The 24139-nt window shown below is 37.0% G+C and overlaps 1 protein-coding gene across 2 annotated transcripts in view; it reads right to left on the minus strand.

Moving 5' to 3' along the window:
- Window positions 1–24139, minus strand: part of LOC124619208 (intraflagellar transport protein 43 homolog) — a 117468-nt gene that overhangs the window by 68482 nt on the left and 24847 nt on the right. For both annotated transcript variants that reach the window (XM_047145427.1, XM_047145426.1), the window contains exons 3-4: window positions 12932–13014; window positions 4117–4146 (exon numbers count right to left, since the gene is read on the minus strand). In XM_047145427.1, coding sequence (XP_047001383.1) covers window positions 4117–4146; window positions 12932–13014 — 113 coding nt within the window. The remainder of the gene's footprint in view (window positions 1–4116; window positions 4147–12931; window positions 13015–24139) is intronic.

Genomic DNA, 24139 nt, shown 5'->3' on the forward strand with positions numbered 1-24139 from the left:
AGTATGGCCATTGCCGGGAAGCCCGATGCTCCAGGGAGATAGGCATCTACTCCTTGGCATACATGGGGAGTTAGTGGTACAGGCATCAGCAGAGTAATCCCTGTGTTGTCAGGGGGCTACAACCAATAGGGTACATGGCAGACCCACCACAACAGAGTGGCTACCATGCTGGATACCAGGTGACAAGTAGTCCATGGTCATCGTCGGCGCAGAAAGCAACACAGCATAGTGGATGGCGGAAACAGCACCCAGGAATGTACCTTTGCCCAAGACATGGAGAGTGAGTGGGATTGCAATGCGACGATGAGAAAGCGGGCTAAAGATCTCAATGCACAATGGACACTATGCACCACGTAAGGTGCCCTTCCCCAATTGGCTCACTCTTCAGAAGAACTTTGAAATATGGAGGTCAAATCCTACAGGGAATTATCACATAAAGGCCAAAATGTGTGAGACTCCTTTTAGTTGCCTCTTATGACAGGCAGGGATACCACAGGCCTATTCCTACCCCCGAACCTGCAGGGAGTAGTTCTTAATTACTAGCTTGTTGACAGAGACAATAAATATGGCAATAAAACACCATGCTAACTGGAGATATTAACATTGACTGGCTGTCTAATGACTTCATCTGAAAAAATTAATGCTACACCAGATCAATTTAAATTAACTTTTCTGATAAATGAGCCCACTAGAGAGGTCGACAGCAGCAAATCATGCACTGATAACATTTCAACTAACATGCTGCTCAGGTGCTGATAGAAGCTGAAAATCTCTGTCAGAAGGAAAAAGAGAAAATATGTGACAAAAAGAACAACCCCTGATGACAAATGTCGAAAATCTCAACAGTATGAGCTTACAATGATGTTAAAAAACTGAATTACTTTCAGCAAATTTGCAGCAGACTTTTATTATTGCTTGAATGTCTCATAACCTTAATGGTAAATGGCTACAAAAAAAATACTAAAAATAACTGGATAAATCATGACGTGAAATGAGCAAGATAAAAACTTGGACTTTTTCAATGTGTAATGGTAAAGAATGGCAACAATCATAGACTTAGCATTTAAGAACTATCATGATTATTACATAGATCTGGTGTTATAAACTACAAGTAAATACATAGCCACTTACGTAACACTGATGTAGCTGTTTAGAATGTTATAAATAGGTTTAGGGATTGCAAGGACAAATTAAACAGTGATCTTATCATCAACTATAAAGGGAGTATCATCAAATGCCAATATCAGACTGCAAATCTTTTTAATGAGTACTTTTCTTCTACTGGAAAATCCATCAATGACCATTTCCACAATCTCCAGTATAGATATAAGCACATTTCAGTTAAACAAAGCATATACTTGGCTAGAACTAACAGCAAGGACATAATATACATAGTTAGGTCACTAAAAGATTCAAAACTTGCAGGTTAGGATGGATTGTCTATCAGAACATTAAAAAGGTGCATAGACAACATCTCTGATGCTGTAGCCACAGCAGTAAATGATGTAATTGCATCAGGTAATTTTCCAGATAAGCTAAAGATAGCACAGGTAATCACAATTTACATGAAAGGTGATAAAGCTAAAATCAAAAGCTATCAATCCATCTTAATCTTACCTGCATTTTCTATGGTAATTGAGATAGTTGTTTATATTAGACTAATGATACTCCTGAGTCAACACATTCTAATATTTGAAAATCAGAATGGCTTTGTGAAAAACAAGTCAACTTCAGTAGCCGCAGCACAGTTAATAGATGGAAAAATAACTGCCATGGAAAACAAGGAGTATGTTACTGGAATGTTCGTTGATCTTGAAAAAGCATTTGACTGTGTCAAACTCACATTATAACTTGACAACATACGGAACTTGGGTATTACGGGAACCGGCTATGAGTAAATAAGATCATATATGAGCAACAGAAAGCAATCTGTGTTGCTTAAAACAAACACTCGGTCTTTCAAAACACAAGGTTATTGACATCAGATATGAAGTGGGACCCCTTCTTTTCTTGATTTACAGTAATGTTATACACTGAGGTGATAAAAGTAATGGAATAGCAGTATGTGATAGTATCATATACACAATATATAAAAGAGCAGTGCATTGGCAGAGCTGTCATCTGCAGACAGGTGGTTTATATGAAAAAGTGTCTGACATGATGTGGCTGCACTACAGGACGTAAGAGACTTTGAATGCAGAATGGTAGTTGTAACTAGACGCATGGGACATTAAGTTTCGGAAATCATTAGGGAATTCAATATTCCAAGATCCACACTGTTAAGAGTGTGGCAAGAATACAAAATTTCAGGCATTTCCTCTCATCACAGACAAAACAGTGGCTGATGACATTCACTTATTGACCAAGAGTAGCGGTGTTTGCTTAGAGCTGTCAGTGCTAACAGACAAGCAGCACTGTGTTAAATAATGGCAGAAATCAATGTGGGATGTACGACAACTGCACCCATTAGGACAATGCAACAAAATCTGATGTCAATGGATGATGGCAGCAGATGAGTAATGGATGTGACTGTAGTGCAGAACTGATGGTGGCTCAATAATCGTGTGATCTATTTTTACATGAAATAGACTGGGACCTCTGATCCAAATGAACCAATCACTGACTAGAAATCATTATGTTTGACTATTTGGAGACCATTTGCAGCCATTCATGGACTATCCTCAAACAATGATAGAATTTTTATGGATGACAATGTGCCATGTCACCAGACCACAATTGTTCATGCCTGGTTTGAAGAACATTCTGGCCATCCAGATTGCCTGACATGAATCCCATCTAACTTTTATGAGACATAATCAGTAGGTCAGTTCATCCACAAAATCCTGCACTGGCAATACTTTCACAATTACGGATGACTATAGAGACAGCTTAGCTCAATATTTCTATAATTCCCCCCCCAAAAAATATTGTATCGAGACAATACAACAATTGCGAACACAAAACCTATGACAGTCTTTCAGTGCTGTGCAACAGTGTTACCAATGAGAAAGGCAAGTATTTCAATGAAAGCCATCTAGATGTAAGTGCTTCAAAGACTGGAATACTGGAATTTAACACTAGGAAACAAACAGAATTTGTCATGAAATTATCCACAGGAAATGACATCATAAAAAAGGAAAAATGGAGACAATTCTTGGGAATCAACCTCAAGTGCAACAAACATATAGATTGTTTTGGGTTGTAAGCTATATAAAAACATATCTGTCATAAACATGATTAGCAAATGTTGTAAGGATATGTATGTGCTAAAAACTGCTTATCACTCATTATTCTCATAAAATTTATGCCAGCAGTAGAAACATACTATTCAACAACACATACTAACTTAACCATGTTATTAATACACCAGAAAAAAAACTATCAGAATTGTGTGTGGTGCCCAGAGAATGATGTTCAAACATGTCTTCAAAGTTTGGTGTTCTTACCATTATAGGTTTATGTACATTAAAAGTACAATAAACCCAAACTTAAACTGTGACCTACACCAGTATAATACAAGACAAAAATTAATATCCCACAACAGCATTATCCAGGAGACGGGGGTGAGGGTGGGAATGCGCTTCATGCTGGGCTGAAGCTAGCCAATGCCCTACCAAAAAGTCTCAAAGCTGTTCTTATTAGCAAATTAAAAGACCACCTAAAAAGAATTTCAATTGAAAATCCATTTCATTCCCTAGATGTGTTCATTATCTTTATGAAAATTGCTGTGTAAGTATGTCAGGCTCATGCTTTTAAATAATTCACAGATGATCTAATGAAAAAAAAAAAATCTTTTTATTGCAACACTGTTATCTGAATATTAACAAGTATAAAATTCATTAAAATGCTAAGTGTATTGTTGTAATATAGTTTAGTTTATAATTTGTAAACAGACATATTCAGAAGAATAACCTGTATAAGGCCATGAAAGCGTATTATTTGTAGGGATTGTATTTGATTATTTGATGTTGAACAATAATAATAATAATAATTATTATTATTATTATTTATTTTATTATTAATTTCCTATGTACTATCCTACAATGGACAATTAAGCCCATTCAATTAATAAATACTTCTTTAATGGAGTTAATTTGCAGAGTCTTGAATACTTACTGCTCAATTATGTTGCTGGCACTCCGTTTCCTGTGACAATAACATAAATGGTGTTAATATAGGCATGATATATAAGAAAAAGTAAAATAGGATACTGATATAGAATTTTATGTACTATTTGTGTGTGTGTGTGTGTGTGTGTGTGTGTGTGTGTGTGTGTGTGTGCGCGCATGGTGGGGGGGGATGTGCTTTATTTATCTGAACTATAGCTTTGTACAAAAACTTAATAAGTAATCATCCTCTGTTTGTACCCATCTGCTGCTCAACATCTCTTCTATCAGCAGTAAACTATCCTCATATACATATTGACAACATATATTTATTTATTTTTGTATCTATGAGGATGATCAACATACTGTTGCTTCAAGATAAAATTTCAGAAGATTTCAAATATTTACTTTAATTTTGCGTAAACCATTATCAGCTCTCTGCCGAGGAAGGTCGATAACATAATCAAGGACTTCAGCTAGATAACAGTACGCACCAAAGAACTTAATATTAAACCTGATAGGAAGACAACATGTACTATGGAACTACATGAATGTATTAATATTAAATATAACTAAATATTTAAAACAAACAAGAAAAAGCTGTTAAAGAGAGAGAGGTACATACATCATTATAACAGAAGTAAATCACACAGTTTCCCTACCAAAGGTCTAACATCAAACAGAAAAATGTGGGCACATCAAAATAACTAACAAATGAAGATAGAACAAGAAAATTAAAGGTTTAGAGAGAGAGTGTAAGAGAAGGAAAAAATTATTTCAAGTATTGATACAGAAATTACTCAAAATAATGCGTGAGCTGCAGCTGAAAGATTCATATAAAAGCTAAAATATTTGTCTGATAGGCAAAACGTATAGTAACTGAAATTTCACAATGAAAACAACATACAAAAATTAGCTATAGGTAACCACTCACTTGCAACTGATTGATGAATATCACACAATATATTGCAGCGCATTCAGTAACCTATCATTCTTTCCCTCAGCTGGACCCTCCCTACTCCATTGCCTTCATTCTTGCTACCCTGCTATCTTCCATTCAAATTCTCCTGTGTACTGAAAGTATAATACCCAGTCCCATATATCTGTCAGTATTTTTTTGTGGTCATTTTACAATTAATCCCAGTTTTTCCATTGCCATTAGAGCAACCTGTTAACTCCTCTCCTGCTCTCAATACTTCTCTACTCTCTTGTTGTCCCAAACATCTCCATCCCTTTCCCAGTTTTCACAGTCCCCACACACCTACCTGCATCAGCAACCACTCACTGACAATTTGAAGACTGGCCACTTAGTGGAATATTGGGACAAGAAGACTGGCCATAAACACCATAATTTAAAGCATTACTGGAATATATGTATTGAAATACCTTCAAGAGTAGCACACACTAAAAAAGCACCAAGGTTCAAGATTTATTTTTCATATCTACTTTAGTTCTTTGACAGATTACAATTTTTTAAAATAATGATGACAGCATGATTATCCTTCCAAAATTAAAAAAGTGTCAGGTGAGTTATTTAGCAATTTCTTTGTCTTGAGCTTCCAAAATTACTTGCTCACTCAACAAATGTGACATATTTGTAATAAGATTACAGTAAACTGTGAAGCCTAATGAGTACGTGCACAAAATTATGTCAATGCGATCACATATTGGTTCAGCCATTCACAACAGTATTTGCTACTGTTCCTTTCAAAATAATTGTAGAAACTGACAGCAGAAGGCAGGGAGACATTTGTACTTTGTTCTCATACAAAATGAGTCCAATTTTCAAGTGAAAGGTGGCTCGTGTGTTGAGAAATTATGTCCTCAGCTATACTTGGGTGCAGCCTTTTGAATGGAGTGAAGTGGCCCGAGCTGTGCTCTGGCGCCATCTCTAAAGTATTAATGGTCAGTATACATTTGTGTGATTCTGTGTGTGTGTGTGTGTGTGTGTGTGTGTGTGTGTGTGTGTGCGCGCGCACGTATGTGTTGTGTGTGTGGGCATGCATGCATGAATATGCAAAGTACACATGAGAGGGAGGGAGGGAGGGACAGAGAGAGAGAGAGAGAGAGAGAGAGAGAGAGAGGCCTAACATGCTGGAAATGAGTGGTTACCTCCCCTCAGTTTTGTTTGTTGTTTCCCATCTCAATCTGTTCGCCTGTGCAGCTCAGTTGTCAGCATGTCTGGCTCATATGCAGAGGATTCGTGTTTGATCCCTGGTGCTGTAATGGATTTTCCACTGGTGGGAGGATTAGAATGGGGTGCACTCAGCCTCATGGTGCCAACAGTGGAGCAACTCATGTGAGAAGTAGTGGCCCACAACCCTCCGTACCACATCCCAAATGACACCAATAGTGAAGGATCACATGGCAGTCGGTTGAGCCTGATTGGCCCCACTGGGCTTTCTTACTTCTCTCAGGCCTGAAGTTACAGTTTCACCTATGAGAAATCACTAATGATTGCAATAAAGCATCTTGGATGTTTAACATATGATACTGACTTATAAACCAAGAGGCACCCACAGTACATTCATTATTGTAACGACGATCAGGCACTGACTGAAAAATTTGATGAATTGGCCAGTCGTATTTACGTTATCGAAAATAACAATGGCACCAAATCAGACGATACATCACAAGTTTCATTAAATCAAACACCCAAATTCTAAAATTTACAGCAGACAATCAGTGAGATAGGTTCGTCCAACAATACATTACATAGAAAATTGTCATCTTTACAGCAAGAAGTGACAGAAATGAAAAATTTTTCAGCCTCTAACATGTCACCGCATATGCCACATTCTGAACATTTGTCACACTTACACAGACAGTATAACGTGGGTAATTTACAGAGAGTATGTGACTTGGATTCCGGGCAGACACAGACAAATGGATTATCATACAATCCTGAACCAGTTCAGACATTCAGAGACGATAATTTTGATTATAAGAACTTTCTATCAGTGAGAAAATTTAAGGTATTTAAGAATGACACGACACAGATACACTCTTTGGACTGGATACAACAATTTGCTTTTGAATTTTCACTGGCATTGCCTGTAATGCAGAAACTAAAATTCATTTGCAGCGCGTAAGTGCCCTCAGAGGATTCATTACACTTTAATGAATATGTGCCGTAGTGTGCACAGTTTTCTTTCCACTGTCAGTCACTCTCAGGAATGATTCTCCGCTTTCATAAGCTGATTTCAGCTGAGAAACAATTTCTTCTTCAGTAAAAAGATCGTCATCTATATCGCTGGCCATTATCACGAATGAAGCTACAAGCATGGAACCACTTTCGAGCACTATTAAATACAAAATAAGGCAGTAACAATGTGCTGTGGCTGCGCGTGCTTTTGTATTTACACGGTATTGTTTACAGTATCCATAGATTGTAGATACGCAGTATTTAATTCTCTACAGTTCCGCGGTATTGCCATCTATTTATTTGCTGTGTCACATATGCGGTATTGTTTTAGATAATTTTTTCATGGTAAATAATTAAAAATTCGGCGTTACGGCATTAAGAGCAGATGCGCGTATGGTCAATGACATCATCTAACCGAAAAACGAAAAATCAGCAATTTGTCAGTTACGCGTTATTGTTTCTTCATCGATGATATCTATCAGAACAGCTCTTCAACTATCGATCCATCTAGGATTAAGAATGAGTAAAGAAAACCTGATATGACAAGTTTTACTTGAAGTGACAGTTTTCATTAGACACTCCCGAAATGACAAGAACTACCAGGATAATTTTAATAAGTGACAAAATTTTAATTATCAGTATCGTCAAAATTATCAGGAACAGCAAACACATTTTGGTAACAACAGAGGCTTTTCCCCACAACATCAATGAAAACCAGCCAGTTGGCATACCTAACCATCAATGTAATGTGCAAGGTCAACCAAGCTGTAATGTTTCACCACCTACAGGTATAGCGTCGGCTCCACCAATAGTAATGCACAGCAACAAGGAAATTACTACGTACAGAAAACACATCATTTCAACTCGTATCACATTGTGCCATATAGCAATGATTATTATGACAGACGTTAAAGTAATGAGCACAGTTTTCAGTGTAACAGTTGGTCTTACCAGCAGCAGAATCATCCGCAACAACATATTATCATGAATGAACCAGACAGTTGGTATCATCCCGAACCAAATACATCAGGACGAAATAACAGAACAGTACAAATAGTTGAAATGCCACAGCATCCTCCCGCAAATAACAGCACATCAGAAAGAATTTGACTAGATACAGTACAGGTTGCATCTTCCAGCAACATAAGCAATACTTTTGACACACAGAATCTTGTTCATGAAAAAGTTATTACTTTTGACGACATCCAAGACACACTTTTGCATGAAAAACCAGTTATTCAAAAAACCATTTCCCACCCTATTATTGAAGTAAAGACTGGATCATCCACATTTTCTGCAGTAATTGATTCTGGATCACCTATGACAGTTATAAATGAAGAAACTTTCAACAAATGTAACAAAGAAAATACTTATCCTACGTTACCATTAGGCAAAACTAAAGTAAAAGGAGCAGTAACTGGTAAAGGAGTAGATGTAAAATCACAGACACACTTATCATTTTGTATTGCAGGTCATATGTTCCACTCAAATTTTTGGATTGTTCCCTTATTGACAACAGACCTTATTTTAGGTACGAATTTTTTGGTACAACACGACACAATTATTGACTTTCAGAATTCCTATTTAATGTTAAAGGATGAAAAGGTACAACTGGCATTAGAATTTCAGAATGCTTTATCTGCAGGTGAACAGGAAATTAATCGAACAGAGGTCATTTCTTCACCACGTAACACGGACTGTCATTCCACATTGTTCACAGATATGTATGTAGACAACTACAATACACCAGACGAAGCCGACTATGATGTTATACAAATGATTTCTGATAAAGTGAAACAGAGCAACGCAAATACATATGACGAATGTACTCAGCTATGCAAAATTCTTTTACAGCAATCTCCAGTTTTTGACAACATCCCTGGTACTATGTCCGGTTTTAGGTATGAATTTCAAGTTAAAGAGCATGACACATTCAAAGTTAAACATTATCCTATTCTGAATATCCGTACCCAAAATATTGTAGCAGATGCACTATCCTGTTCTCTCAGCAACAATCAGCAAGACATCGCAACTAACTTCTGCCCAGCAAATTCTACGAGTTGCATTTGAAAATTTCATTTCGTTGTCATTACGAGACATGGCACAAGAGCAGAGCAAAGACAACATATGGAAAGAAATTAAACACCTTTGGCAAGGTAGGAATAACGTTACCATTAGAAACCATTACACTGTACACAATGACATTCTGATTCGCCGCTCTCACCCTGACAGCAACAACTGGTTACTATGCATTCCTGACGAACTGGTTAACAAATTAACTTGGTATACTCATTTAAGTTACGCACATTATGGAGCGAGAAAATGTTTTCTTATATTGAGACAGAGCTGTTATTTTGCCAAAAGGGAGAAACATATTTGATGAGTTTTAGCGTCATGTAAAATCTGCCAGAAAGCTAAATCATACACGACTTCACATATTCCTCCGTTACATCCCACTGTACCGATTAAATTGGGACATATGGCCACTGTAGGCATTTTTAGTCTGATTCCCAGATCTAATAGAGGTTTCTGTTACATCTTTGTCGCTGTTGAACTCACTTCAAAATTTGTTACCTTCACTCCGTTATGCAAAGCTACTGCTAAATCTATTTCAAATGCATTTGTAAAACACTTTTTATTTCATGTAGAACATTTATTGAAAGTAATTTCCGACAATGGACCACAATTTTGATCTGCGATATGGACACGTATGTTACAAGCTACAAACATTTCTCCGATCTATATATCCAGGTATCACGCTTCTTCGAACCCTTGTGAACAATTGATGAAAGAAATTGGTAAACTATGTAGAATATACTGCCATAAAAGACATATTGATTGGGAAACACACATACTCTCATTCCAGGATGTAATTAACTCCATACCAAATGAATCTACTATGCTATCTCCGACTGTTATACTGAAAAATGTTGAACCACCCAACAAAATTAAAGAATTAGTATCTTTTCCTACATCTCATTGACTACGCCACCATGAAATAATTGACATTGCGCTCAATAACATCAAACGTGCCACAGAGCACCGGAGAAGACAGCAAAAACAGGTTTGTACATGCTGTGACTTTCACGTTGGACAGAAGATATTAATACACACACACTATTTATCCAACAGAGGGAAAAGTAAATGCAGTAAATTTGAGCTTCTATACGCAGGCCCATATAGAATTCGCAACTTTCCTCACCCCAATGTAGTACACGTCAAAACTTTGAGAACCAGAAAAAGGGCAATACCATATTTCCAATATTAAACCCTTTATTGAATGAGCATACTTTATGATTTATCACATTGTAATGCCATTTCCAGATATTTATATAACCACTTACTGATGATGATTATATTTTTTCTTGGTAAGAAGAAAAAAAAAAGAAAAAGAAAAAAGAAAAAAAAACCATTTCCAACTATTACTGGTATACAACTAAATAATGCTACCAGTTTAAGATATATTTCTAGTCCTAAATATAATGAAAATTTTTCTGATGTATTGATTCCCTTATGTCTATGTATTATTGGACTACAGACCTTGAGTAATTGTTACAATGTCTTACATTTTAAATATGTCTTATGTCACTTGCATGATATCTTATATAAACACTAACAGCTTGATAATATACGCAATAACTCATGTTTTGAATGATGACTTCTGAATTATACTGAATAATGTTTTGTATTACTACATAAATGTTTAGTAACTGGCCAATGAATGCCAATGATTATCGTAATGAGATGACTTATACATAAATGCTATGCCAATAATTACTGTAATGAGATGACTTATGATTAATGTTCTGTAATACTCCATACATACTACATAAATGTTTAGTAACTAGCCAATGAGTGGCAATAATTATTCAAATCAGTTGATACACTAGTGTAATTCTGAATGATGACCAGTGTAAGACTTAATGTATCCTTCACCTTCTGACCTAATTACCACCAATTACTGCGATATCCATATGTCCTGTCCATCCTCATGATCATGGAGCACTATATTTGGTTTTTGCAATAATTCTACGTTGATGTAAGAGTATGGATTCTACAAGAATGTGGTGTTGACATAACAAGCTGTCCACCACCTCGAACGATGGAGATGTCATTATGGTCCTACTGTTTGGTGTATCTAATGTACTACCAAAATAATAACATAGAATATTAATACAACATTTGAGTGTCTTGGCTACACTGATAAATACTTCAGGGAAGAGAACTTCAGATTGTCTCACTTGGTGTTATGCTTCTGAAGAAGGATATGGACTTTCAGTGCAGCTACGTGCAGCCCATTGTGCTACAACCATGATGCTATCCTTCCCAATCCTTTACTAGTTCTTGTAAAATGTTAAAGACTTTTACAGTGTGAGTGCACTTTATTTCACTCCTTGATATGTTTAATTCATGTAAAAACGCAAAAGAGTTTTACAGTGCATGTGTACTTTATGTCATTTGTTAATATATTTTGTACTCAGTGTGTATACATTTTGTCATTTCTCAATATGTTCTGAACTCAGTGTGTGTGCACTCTATTTTATTTCTTAATATGTTCTGCACTTATCAATAATATATATACTCTGTGACTGTATACTTAGTTAACTAAATAGATTATAGATGAATTTGTTGCTCATGGCAAGTTCAATTGACTCACCATCGCTAACAAATTTTTGCCTCCCCCCAGTGGAGGGTTATGTAAGAGGTCCATGATTAAGGAATTTGTTGCTAGCACACTCGAGCAGATGTAGTTTTGATGGATTGCTCACGCGCTGCCTGCGATATGTAAGCTATAAGAGAATCACAGACCAGAGAGCAGTGTTGACTGCAGTAGGAACTGTGTAGCAGTTTGTGTAAGTTGTAGCTAGCAGTCGTGTGTATGGAGTTGGCTGGGCCGGTTGTGGGGAGCGATGGTAGTGCCTGAGTGTTGTAGTATAAGGTAAAAGCAGCCCATGCATATATACTATTGTTATATTAAGTCCCGTGTAAATGTTTTAAAAATCTCTAAATAATAATCTTTCTTATAAAAATTAACTTTTGACAATCATTCATCTCAATTTAAAGATTTTACTTATTTCTCCAATCCATGGTCATCCCGATTATTGTAAAGAAAAATCAGTTGTTTCCTTTTATACATGACAAATCTATCGGCCAGCATTGTACTGAGCTGTGCCAGAAAAATTTCTTATAGGAGCAGATATATACGCGTTATCCGGTGACCTTATTGAGGTAAGAATTTTCAATTTATTCAGAATGCTTTTTCAGGGCCATGACACAGTACTGCTGAAATCAAAAATTTACCAGTTTAAATTCACAGTCAATTATTGAAAGGTTATAAGTGAGCCACAATTTTATTGAGAGATTAGTCACATTTTATTATTCCAAAGTTACGGAAGTAAACTGTTGGGTAGTTACACTGAATGTGAATTATATAATTATATATATTTATCTGTTGGGAGGTTACAATACTTAAGCTTATTATTTAGCTAGATGTCATAAATATTTAGTATAAGATTTAGCAAATCTGAAGCTCCAGACTAGGAATGCACTTCGCTACATATGCAGTGTTCATTGCATTGAAAGCTTCAGTGTTTTATGAATGAGCATTATGTTATGATGAAAGGAGATTGTTTCAAGCTCAGGATGTTTGAGTATACAGCTTAAGGATCATTATACTTACTTTCCAGATTTTACACCTTCATCTGCCCACCCACCAGAACGTCTAGATCTCGGTGGTGCTGCAGGCAAGGCATCCTCAAGTTCCTAACATGAATGACACAGAATATGAAGCATACAACTTATGAAGAGAATAAACTAACTACAATTAATTTATTTTATACTGTCACTAAAAGCTTGCTAAACACTTAAAGCAATTATGCCACACATAATGGAAATTGTGTGTTTTGATTATAATTTTTTCTGTCTGCTAATGGCTAGGGATATGGATTGGGGCTAAGAAATGAAAGAGGAAGCCGCCTGGTAGAATTTTGCACAGAGCACAAGATAATCATAGCTAACACTTGGTTTAAGAATCATGAAAGAAGGTTGTATACATGGAAGAACCCTGGAGATACTAAAAGGTATCAGATAGATTATATAATGGTAAGACAGAGATTTAGGAACCAGGTTTTAAATTGTAAGACATTTCCAGGGGCAGATGTGGACTCTGACCACAATCTATTGGTTATGACCTGTAGATTAAAACTGAAGTAACTGCAAAAAGGTGGGAATTTAAGGAGATGGGACCTGGATAAACTGAAAATGTGGTGTCACCGCCAGACACCATACTTGCTAGGTGGTAGCATTTAAATCGGCCGCGGTCCGGTAGTATACGTCGGACCCGCGTGTCGCCACTGTCAGTAATTGCAGACTGAGCGCCACCACACGGCAGGTCTAGAGAGACTTACTAGCACTCGCCCCAGTTGCACAGCCGACTTTGCTAGCGATGCTGCACTGACGGAGGCTCTCGCAATTGCCGAGAAGATAGTTAGCGTAGCCTTCAGCCTAGTCAATTCTACGACCTAGCAAGGCGCCGTATTCAATTGATGTTTGTTGTATGAAGCATGTGTCATCGAGAGCGATGTTGTACAGTTGTGGATTGAAGTTGAGTGTTCCAGAAGCTACGTACTTTTCTTTATAGCATTCATTACGTATCCTGTTTCAGACCTCGCGCCGGCCTGCGTGAGTTTAAGCGCGTGCCTTTTGGCTTCCTCTCATTGTGTCTAGGCTGTCTTGTCTAGACACAACAGAAAGAACCAGAGGTTGTACAGAGTTTCAGGGAGAGCATAAGGGAACAATTGACAGGAATGGGGGAAAGAAATACAGTAGAAGAAGAATGGGTAGCTTTGAGGGATGAAGTAGTGAAGGCAGCAGAGGATCAAGTAGGTAAAAAGATGAGGGCTAATAGAAATCCTTGGGTAACAGAAGAAATATTGAATTTAATTGATGAAAGGAGAAAATATAAAAACGCAGTAAATGAAGCAGGCAAAAAGGAATACAAACGTCTCAAAAATGAGATCGACAGGAAGTGCAAAATGGCTAAGCAGGGATGGCAAGAGAACAAATGTAAGGATGTAGAGGCTTATCTCACTAGGGGTAAGGTAGATACTGCCTACAGGAAAATTAAAGAGACCTTTGGAGATAAGAGAATAACTTGTATGAATATCAAGAGCTCAGATGGAAACCCAGTTCTAAGCAAAGAAGGGAAAGCAGAAAGGTGGAAGGAGTATATAGAGGGTCTATACAAGGGCGATGTGCTTGAGGACAATATTATGGAAATGGAAGAGGATGTAGATGAAGATGAAATGGAAGATACGATACTGCGTGAAGAGTTTGACAGAGCACTGAAAGACTTGAGTCGAAACAAGGCCCCCGGAGTAGACAACATTCCATTGGAACTACTGACGGCCTTGGGAGAGCCAGTCCTGACAAAACTCTACCATCTGGTGAGCAAGATGACTGAAACAGGTGAAATACCCTCAGACTTCAAGAAGAATATAATAATTCCAATCCTAAAGAAAGCAGGTGTTGACAGATGTGAAAATTACCGAACTATCAGTTTAATAAGTCACAGCTGCAAAATACTAACGCGAATTCTTTACAGACGAATGGAAAAGCCAGTAGAAGCCAACCTCGGGGAAGATCAGTTTGGATTCTGTAGAAACACTGGAACACGTGAGGCAATACTGACCTTACGACTTATCTTAGAAGAAAGATTAAGGAAAGGCAAACCTACGTTTCTAGCACTTGTAGACTTAGAGAAAGCTTTTGACAATGTTGACTGGAATACTCTCTTTCAAATTCTAAAGGTGGCAGGGGTAAAATACAGGGAGCAAAAGGCTATTTACAATTTGTACAGAAACCAGATGGCAGTTATAAGAGTCGGGGGACATGAAAGGGAAGCAGTGGTTGGGAAGGGAGTAAGAATGGGTTGTAGCCTCTCCCCAATGTTGTTCAATCTGTATATTGAGCAAGCAGTAAAGGAAACAAAAGAAAAATTCAGAGTAGGTATTAAAATCCATGGAGAAGAAATAAAAATTTTTAGGTTCGCCGATGACATTGTAATTCTGTCAGAGACAGCAAAGGACTTGGAAGAGCAGTTGAATGGAATGGACAGTGTCATGAAAGGAGGATATAAGATGAACATCAACAAAAGCAAAATGAGGATAATGGAATGTAGTCGAATTAAGTCGGGTGATGCTGAGGGAATTAGATTAGGAAATGAGACACTTAAAGTAGTAAAGGAGTTTTGCTATTTGGGGAGCAAAATAACTGATGATGGTCGAAGTAGAGAGGACATAAAATGTAGACTGGCAATGGCAAGGAAAGCATTTCTGAAGAAGAGAAAATTTTTAACATCGTGTATAGATTTAAGTGTCAGGAAGTCATTTCTGAAAGTATTTGTATGGAGTGTAGCCATGTATGGAAGTGAAGCATGGACGATAAATAGTTTGGAGAAGAAGAGAATAGAAGCATTTGAAATGTGGTGCTACAGAAGAATGCTGAAAATTAGATGGGTAGATCACATAACTAATGAGGAAGTATTGAATAGGATTGGGGAGAAGTTTGTGGCACAACTTGACCAGAAGACGGGATCGGTTGGTTGGACATGTTCTGAGGCATCAAGGGATCACCAATTTAGTATTGGAGGGCAGCGTGGAGGGTAAAAATCGTAGAGGGAGACGAAGAGATGAATACACTAAGCAGATTCAGAAGGATGTAGATTGCAGTAGGTACTGGGAGATGAAGAAGCTTGCACAGGATAGAGTAGCATGGAGAGCTGCATCAAACCAGTCTCAGGACTGAAGACCACAACAACAACAATGATCAGTAAGCCTGCTACATTTAGTTCAGTATCAATCATGCTCAGATTCGTTTGATGTATACCTGCAGTATGTCCCCCTAAGAAATGTGAGGTATATTTTCTCTGGTGTTTCAGCGGATATTTACAGTTTCGTTTTTTCAGTGTGTGGTGAAGTCAGCCCAGACAAATACTGTTCATCATGCCTTTCATGTGATACCAAGTGTCCATTTGTTTACTGTTATGAACAACATTATCTTTAAAGTGGAATATTACGTGTCCATTTAAAAGAGCAGCTGCAAATTAGTCTAGGTCAGTATTCATTTTATCCATATTTGTTAACACAGACATTAAAACATGAAGAATAACCAGTACTCCAGCAGCGAGTGAGCAGTGCTTCTGAAACATGGTAGCTGTCAGTGCTGTCAGTGCCAAGACAGTGCTGGAGTACTGGTTATTATTTGTCAGACTGTGGCTTCAGTTGACAAAGAGACTGCAGTCATGTGTGAGTTGTGTTTGCACGTGTGTGTGTGTATGTGTGTGTGTGTGTGTGTGTGTGTGTGTGAACTATTTTCAAGGAAGACCTTGCTGGCTGATAGCTTATTTGTGACAGTCTCTTTGTTGTGCCTATGCAACTCAGCATCTCCACTATACGGTGAGTGGCAACTTTCATTCCATAACATTATTACAGTCTATCCTGGATTTTCTACTGTTTGGTTATTATTTGTGTTTTACTGTCCTTATTAATAAATGTTGACTAATTTGGAACCACCTTACTGAATGGGCACATAAAATTCCACAGTAAAAATCATTCTGTTTGTAATGGGAAATGAACTAACACTGACTCCATATATGCACAGTAAAACAAAGTTGGAAATAGCTGCCAACACACCAGAGAAAATATGCTGGATGACTCTTAGGAAGGACACCATATATATGATTTACCTTGTTCTAAGTACATGTATGTAAAAATCATCAACGACTATGTTGCTGTAAGCCGTAAATTATATCCATATCCATTCTTCCCCATTTGCATGAGTTAACAGGTTCTGTAAAGAATGTTGCATAGTTGTCATTTACCTCACTTCTGTTTAGAAAAGATCTTTTGTAACAATAAAAGTGACTGCCTATATTTCAACCCAAAGTAAGAATGGCATGAAAGTTTCCATTTCAATGCCCACCATTACAATAATGCCCCAAGCAACCTTGGAAATGGGCTGCCACCATTATTATCAAAAACTCACACCAGGAGATCAGTGAGAGAGACTTTCCAGTCATAACTGCCATGAATGTGGAGCAGACATTTGCATTGCTGTATGAAAAGGAAGCTATTGTTGTTGCAACACTGTTATGCCACCTGAGGTTATTAAGCAGTGACTTTATAAATTTAAAATATTCTGTACATGTGGACAGTGGCAGAAACAGTTATGTAGAAAACTGTAATTTTGTAACTTTAGAAACCCAATAGGAAACTAGATGAGACAAATTCATTTAGCAGTGATCAGTTATAAAAGCAACACAGGTGTATTAAAATTGTGCATGAAAGAAGCAAAGAACACAGCAGAAGTACCAGAAAAATACCCACTGACAGTATACGGACAAAACAGGCATGCATGAGATGCAAGAAGTGTGTGCAAAAAAAGGTAAATCTCAAAATGTAGGATTTTGAGAAATAAATAGAAAACAGAACAAACTCACAAGAAGATTTTCAGGTGGGACAAGAAAACACACATGAAAAAATGCAACTTCACAGAGCAATATCAAGCAAGGATCACACATAAAAATTTCTGATGATGTATCAAGCATTATTAAATGCTATTTTGCAAGGTTGAAGATGAATTGTGGGAAGTAGTAGGGACATGTCTCTAAAGTAAACCGTAGTCGGCAAAAGGTATGAAAAATAAGGCAAGGGACAACTTCAAGAACCCAAATGGAATTTATAGTTTGAGCAATCAGGAATCATGATTAAAAGGGAAAGTAATTTCAGCCATTTAGAACATGGCAAAATAATTTTATGTGACACTGACAAATACTTGACACATAAAAAGCCTGAAGAATGATTTGCAATAGGTGTTTTAAATAGTTAGTAAATGTCATGACATGCAAAACTATTAAAATTTGTTAAACATCTAAGAAATTTGAAAATTTCCTAGGACAATAATGATTGAAAAAACAGAGAGAACAGTAAAATAATCTCTATCAAATTTAATGACATGTTCAAATTCGGAATGGTTTGTTAAACTGTTATTAGGAGAAAGGCAAATATTTGGATGAATCAGATAACTAAAAAGAAACAACACAAACAAATACCACCCACATCAAAGACTAACTTGCTGGAGCTCTAAACCAAACACTTACAAACACAAATGAATTATCATTACAGCTGATATCATTCAGCAACAATTCATTCCTTCAGTACTTCATTCACATGTTATGTGTTGTAAATCCCAGCATCAAGGAGGGCCATAATTAGTTAAGCAATACTATAATATACAGTATCAGCCTCGGCAAGCTACTTCTGTAAAGTGTATCAACAACAAATCATGACTTGTGCTAATCTAGTCACACACACATTTATGGGAATTACTTTTAAAATACTTCCAGTGTGTCACTTTTTACTTTTAACCACATCTCTAGCATCCCCATCTACAATGGGCACAAATAGCAGTGGTTACTCAGAGACGTTGCGAGTCACTAGCAGGAGAGTCGCAGCAGCCAGCTGTGAGAAGCGAGCCATGCTACTGTGTGGGTAGTGCTGATAATGCGGATGTAGCCCAGCCAGCAGACAGCCTCGTCAGCTCTTCCCATTCTGTGCACAGTGTCCAGTCGATAATCGTATCACCATGCCTATGATAACCCTGCCGTGTTTTTGGACGGACTCATTTACACTAATGGTATGCATTCAATGTCCAACTGATGATGACTTCTGTTTCATTTACATGTTTATAGATTATGTTCTTCTATCAAAAGTGGACAGAAAAGTGTCTATCAGTAGTGCTAAGAAATTTTGCCTACTTGAGGTAAGTAATGATCAACAACACTGTCTCATAATTTATTAATTGTTTTCTTGACTGAATTTTCCTTTCATACAATTACTTATACATGTTTATGTATATTAGGAGGAAAAGCACCCTCTTTGAAAGAATACACTGCTCTTCCTCTTCTGCTACTCAGTTTTCATTCTTATTTCACCCTATGAATCATTTATGTAAGTTTACATAGATCATTTCAGCTGTCTATATTTTACCTCAAAGTCAAAATCACAACAAGTTTCATAAATGAAAAGCACTAGTTTGTTTTTGTTCTACAGTATTAATTTATTGTGTTAATCAATTTTCAGCTTACAAGGCCATAATGAGACATTAACACAATAAATTCATACCCTAGAACAAAAGCAAACTGCCAAGAACTGACAGATGGTTCAGTTAACAAAAAATGTTTAGAATAAAAATTAGAGGTATACATCATTTATGTCCCAGAGTCCAACTAATCTGATAAATCATAGCAGTAGTGGCTAATAAGGCTGTCTTACTTTGTTTTTGAATATCTGGTGACTTTCTATTTCCTGTGTAATGTCTACTGGTAACCTGTCACACACTTTTGCACCAGAATCTAAAACACCATTTTCAACCTTACATAGGGATGTACAGTCTATGATTCATGATTGGGTAGTTGTAGCTCACCACCATTTAAGGAAAGGACAAGAAAGTGTAATGAGAAGACATTCTGAGAAGAAAATAAGTCGAATAGAGTATTAAATACTAATTCAGGAATGATGAAAAAAACTGAAAAAGGAAATGCACAAAAGGAAAGCTATCAGAAAAGACAAAACCCATACAAAGGAAGAAAGAAAATGGCAGACACAGAGAAATGGCAGAGGGAGCATGGAGGCAAAAGCAGAAGAAAACAGTTTGTAGCAGAGTAGTGTCATTATGGATCTTCAGGAAGAGGGTCCATGAAGAGGAATTACCTACGGAGAAGAGCCCCGAGGAATGTTGAACACATAATTTTATCAAAAAACTAATAAAGTGACAAGACATGGGACAAAACAAGAAAAAAGAGGAAATAATGTGGAACATATCACTTGATACAATATGTACACATAATTAGTGTTAACATTAATGAACACATTTTTTTTCCTCCTGGCTACAAGTTTTCAAATAGAAATTCATCTATGGAATAAAAGGAATTGTCCAGGGGAAATGATTTTAAGTTAGATTTACAACTTGCGTTGCTGCTTGCTAGACATTTTATAGTGTCAAAAAATTGATCAAAAATTTTTGTTGTTGCATACTGGACTCCTTGCTGAGGTACTGACAGCTTTAATAATGAGTAATAAAATGTCAATTTTCCTTCTAGTGTTGTAGGCAAGGACATTAGTGTTCTTTTCAAATTGTGATGGATTATTTATGATGAGTTTCATTAGCAAATATGTCTTGTGATGGCACAGTTCAAATGCATAGCTTCTTAAAGAGGTACCAAAATAACACTGGTAGGTGAATACCAAATGTTAGTCTTACTACTTGCTTTTGTGCAATCAGTCTTCCAGCTGGTTTGATGTGGCCTACCATGAATTCCTCTCCTGTGCCAACATTTTCATTTTGCAACCTACATCCTCAATTATTTACTGGATGTATTTCTATCTCTGTCTTTCTCTACAGTTTTTACCTTCCATAGCTCCCTCTACTACCATGGAAGACATTCCCTGATGCCTGAACAGATTTCCAATCATCCTGTCCCATCTTATTGTCAGCATTTTCAACATATTCGTGTCCTTGCCAATTCTGTGAAGAACCTCCTCATTTACTACTTTAGCAGTCCACCAAATTTTCAATGTTCTTCTGTAGCACCACATCTCAAATGCTTCTATTCTTTTGTGTTCCTGTTTTCCCACAGACTATGTCTCACTGCCATACAATGCTGTTCTCCAAATGTACATTTCAGAAATTTCTTCCTCAGATTACAACCTACGTTCCATACTAGTAGACTTATTTTGGCCAGAAATTCCCTTTTAGCCAGTGCTAGTCTGTTTTTTATGTCCTCTTCACTCCGTCCATTGTGGATTATTTTGCTGCCTAGGTAGCAGAATTCCTCAACTTCATGTTCACCAATTATGATATTAAGTTTCTGCTAAATCTAATTATTTTCATCTTTCTTCAATTTAATGCCAATCCATGAACTGTACTCATTCCATTCAACAGGTCTTGTAATTCTTCTTCACTTTCACTGAGGATAGCAGTGTCAACAGGGTATCGGGTATCTTGACATTGATATCCTTTCACCTTGAATTTTAATCCAACTCTTGTACCCTTCTTTTATTTCTGTCACTGCTTCTTCAACAAATTGACTGAACAGCAGGGGCAAAAGACTACATCAGTGTCTTACAACTTTTTTAATCCATGTACTTCATTCTTGGTCTTCCACTCTTATTGTTCCCTCTTGGTTCTTGTACATATGACATATTACCCATGTTTCGCTATAGGTGACCCCATTTTTCTCAGGATTTTGAATATCATTCACCATTTTACATTGTCAAATGCTTTTCCTGTGTTAACAAATCCTATGAATGTTTCTTGATTTTTCCATTATCACTGCAACATTAGAACTGCCTCTCTGGTGTGTTTACCTGCCCTAAGGCCAAACTGATCGAGATCTAACAAATCCTACCTTTTCTTTTCCATTCTTCTGTATATTATTCTTGTCAGAAACTTAGATGCATGAGCTGTTAAGCTGATTATGTGATAATTCTTGCACTTGTCAGCTCTTTTAATCTTGGGAACCGTGTGGATGATATTTTTCTGAAAGTCTGATGGTATATTGTCAGTTTCATACATTCTGCACACCAACGTGAGTAACTGATCTGTTGCCACTTACTCGGATGATTTTAGAAATTCTGATTGAATGTTATATATCCCTTCTGCCTTATTTGATATTAAGTCTTCCAAAGCTCTTCTAAATTTTCATTCTAATACTGTATCCCCTAGCTCTTTCCTATCAACTCTTGTTTCTTCTTCTGTCATGTCATCTGATAAGTCCTTCCTCTCACAGAGGCCCTCAACATACTCTTTCCACCTATCCACCCTCTCCTCTGTATTTACCAGTGGAATTCCCATTGCACTCTTAATGTTACTGCCTTTGCTTCTAATATCACCAAAGGTTGTTTTGACCTTTCTATTTGCTGAGTCAGTCCTTCTGACAATCATTTCTTTTTTTACTTCTTCCCATTTTTCATGTAGCCATTTCATCTCAGCTTCCCTGCACTTCCTACTTATTTCATTCCTAAGTGACTTGTATTTCTGTATTCCTAAATTTCCCTGCACATTTTTGTACTTCCTTCTTTCATCAATCAATTGGAAGTATTTCTTCTGTTCTCAAGGTTTCTTCACAGTTATCTTCCTTGTGCCTATGTTTTTCTCTGCAACTTCTGTGACTGCCCTTTTTAGAGATGTCCATTCTTCTTCAACTGAACAGCTACCGAGCTATTCATTATCACAGTATCCATAGCTTCAGAGAACTTCAACTGCATCTTTTCACTCCTTAGTATTTCTGTATCCCACTTCTCTGTGCATTTATTTTTCCTAACTAGTCTCTTGAGCTTCAGCCTATTCTTCATCATTACCAAATTGTGACCTGAGTCTATATCTGCCCCTGGGTACACCTTTCAGGGCTCTCTGCCTGACCATGATGTAATGTAACTGAATCTTTCTGCATCTCCTGGCCTTTTCAAAGTATACCTCCTACTTCACTTGTGATTTTTGAACACAGTATTCACTATTACCATCTGAAATTTATTGTAGAACTCAATTAGTCTTTCTTCTCTCTCATTCCTACTATCAAGCCACATTCTCCAGTAATCTTTTCTTCTACTCCTTCCCCTAAAACCACATTCCAATCCCCCATGACTACTGCATTTTCATCTTCCTTTACGTATTGAATTACCTGTTAAATATCCTCATATATTTTCTCTATCTTCTAATCTTCTGCTCATGACATTGGCATGTATACCTGATCTATTGTTGTCCATGTTGGCTTGTTGTCAATTCTGATGAGAACCACACTATCACTGACCTGTTCACAATAATTCATTCTCATCCTGTCTTCCTATTGATAACAAATACTACTCCTGTTGACCTTACCATACAATTTTCTTTTTTCAATTTCACTTCACTGATGACCACCACATTTAGGCCGAGTGTCTTGACATTTCCCGTCTCAGATTTTCTAGATTCCCTACCATGTTCAAACTTCTGACATTTCACGACCCATCTCATAGAATGTTATTCTTTCATTGGTTATTCCATTTTTTCTGATGGTCGCCTCCCCCTTGGCAGTCCTCTCCTGAGGACGTGAGTGGGGGACTAGTCTGGAATCTTTTGCCACTGGAGAGATCATCACAACTTATTTTCAGTTACAGGCCACATGTCCTCTGAATACACATTATGTGTCTTTAATGCAGTGATTTCCTTTGCCTTCTGCATCCTAATATCACTGATCATTGTTGATTCTTCTGCCTTTTAGGGGCAGTTTCATCCCAAGGGCAAGAAAGTGTACTGAACCTCTGTTCAATCCTCTGCCCTGTTTGGCAATGCCATTGGCAGAATGAGGGTGACTTCATAAGCTGAAAGTTTTTGACCATTGCTGATGATGTACAGAACTGAATATAGTGTGTTTTTTTTTTTTCAAAATTTAGGGAGACTCCATTTTCTGATCTTTGGAAAATATCATTTACAATCTGTTACTTTGTCTCTATTTTGATTTATTATAACACTACAATCATCCGCAAAAAGTACCAAATCTGCTTTAAAATGTTAAGTGGAAGGTCATTCACATTTACGTGGTGTGATCAAAAGATAACAGGAATATTTGTTTTTGTTAAAGAATCTTTACTTATTTATCAACATCAATTTTGTCCCCTTCAAAGGAATCCCCCTCAGATATAAAACACTTAAGCCAGCACTTTTTCCAATCTTGGAAGCACTTCTGGAACTCACTTTTCATTATGGTGTTCAGCTCCTTCAGTGATTCTGCTTTTACCTCATCAATGGTGGCAAAATGACATCCTTTCATGCTTCTCTTCAGTATCGAGAA

The sequence above is a fragment of the Schistocerca americana genome, chromosome 6 (assembly GCF_021461395.2).
Source record: "Schistocerca americana isolate TAMUIC-IGC-003095 chromosome 6, iqSchAmer2.1, whole genome shotgun sequence".
NCBI lineage: Eukaryota > Metazoa > Arthropoda > Insecta > Orthoptera > Acrididae > Schistocerca > Schistocerca americana.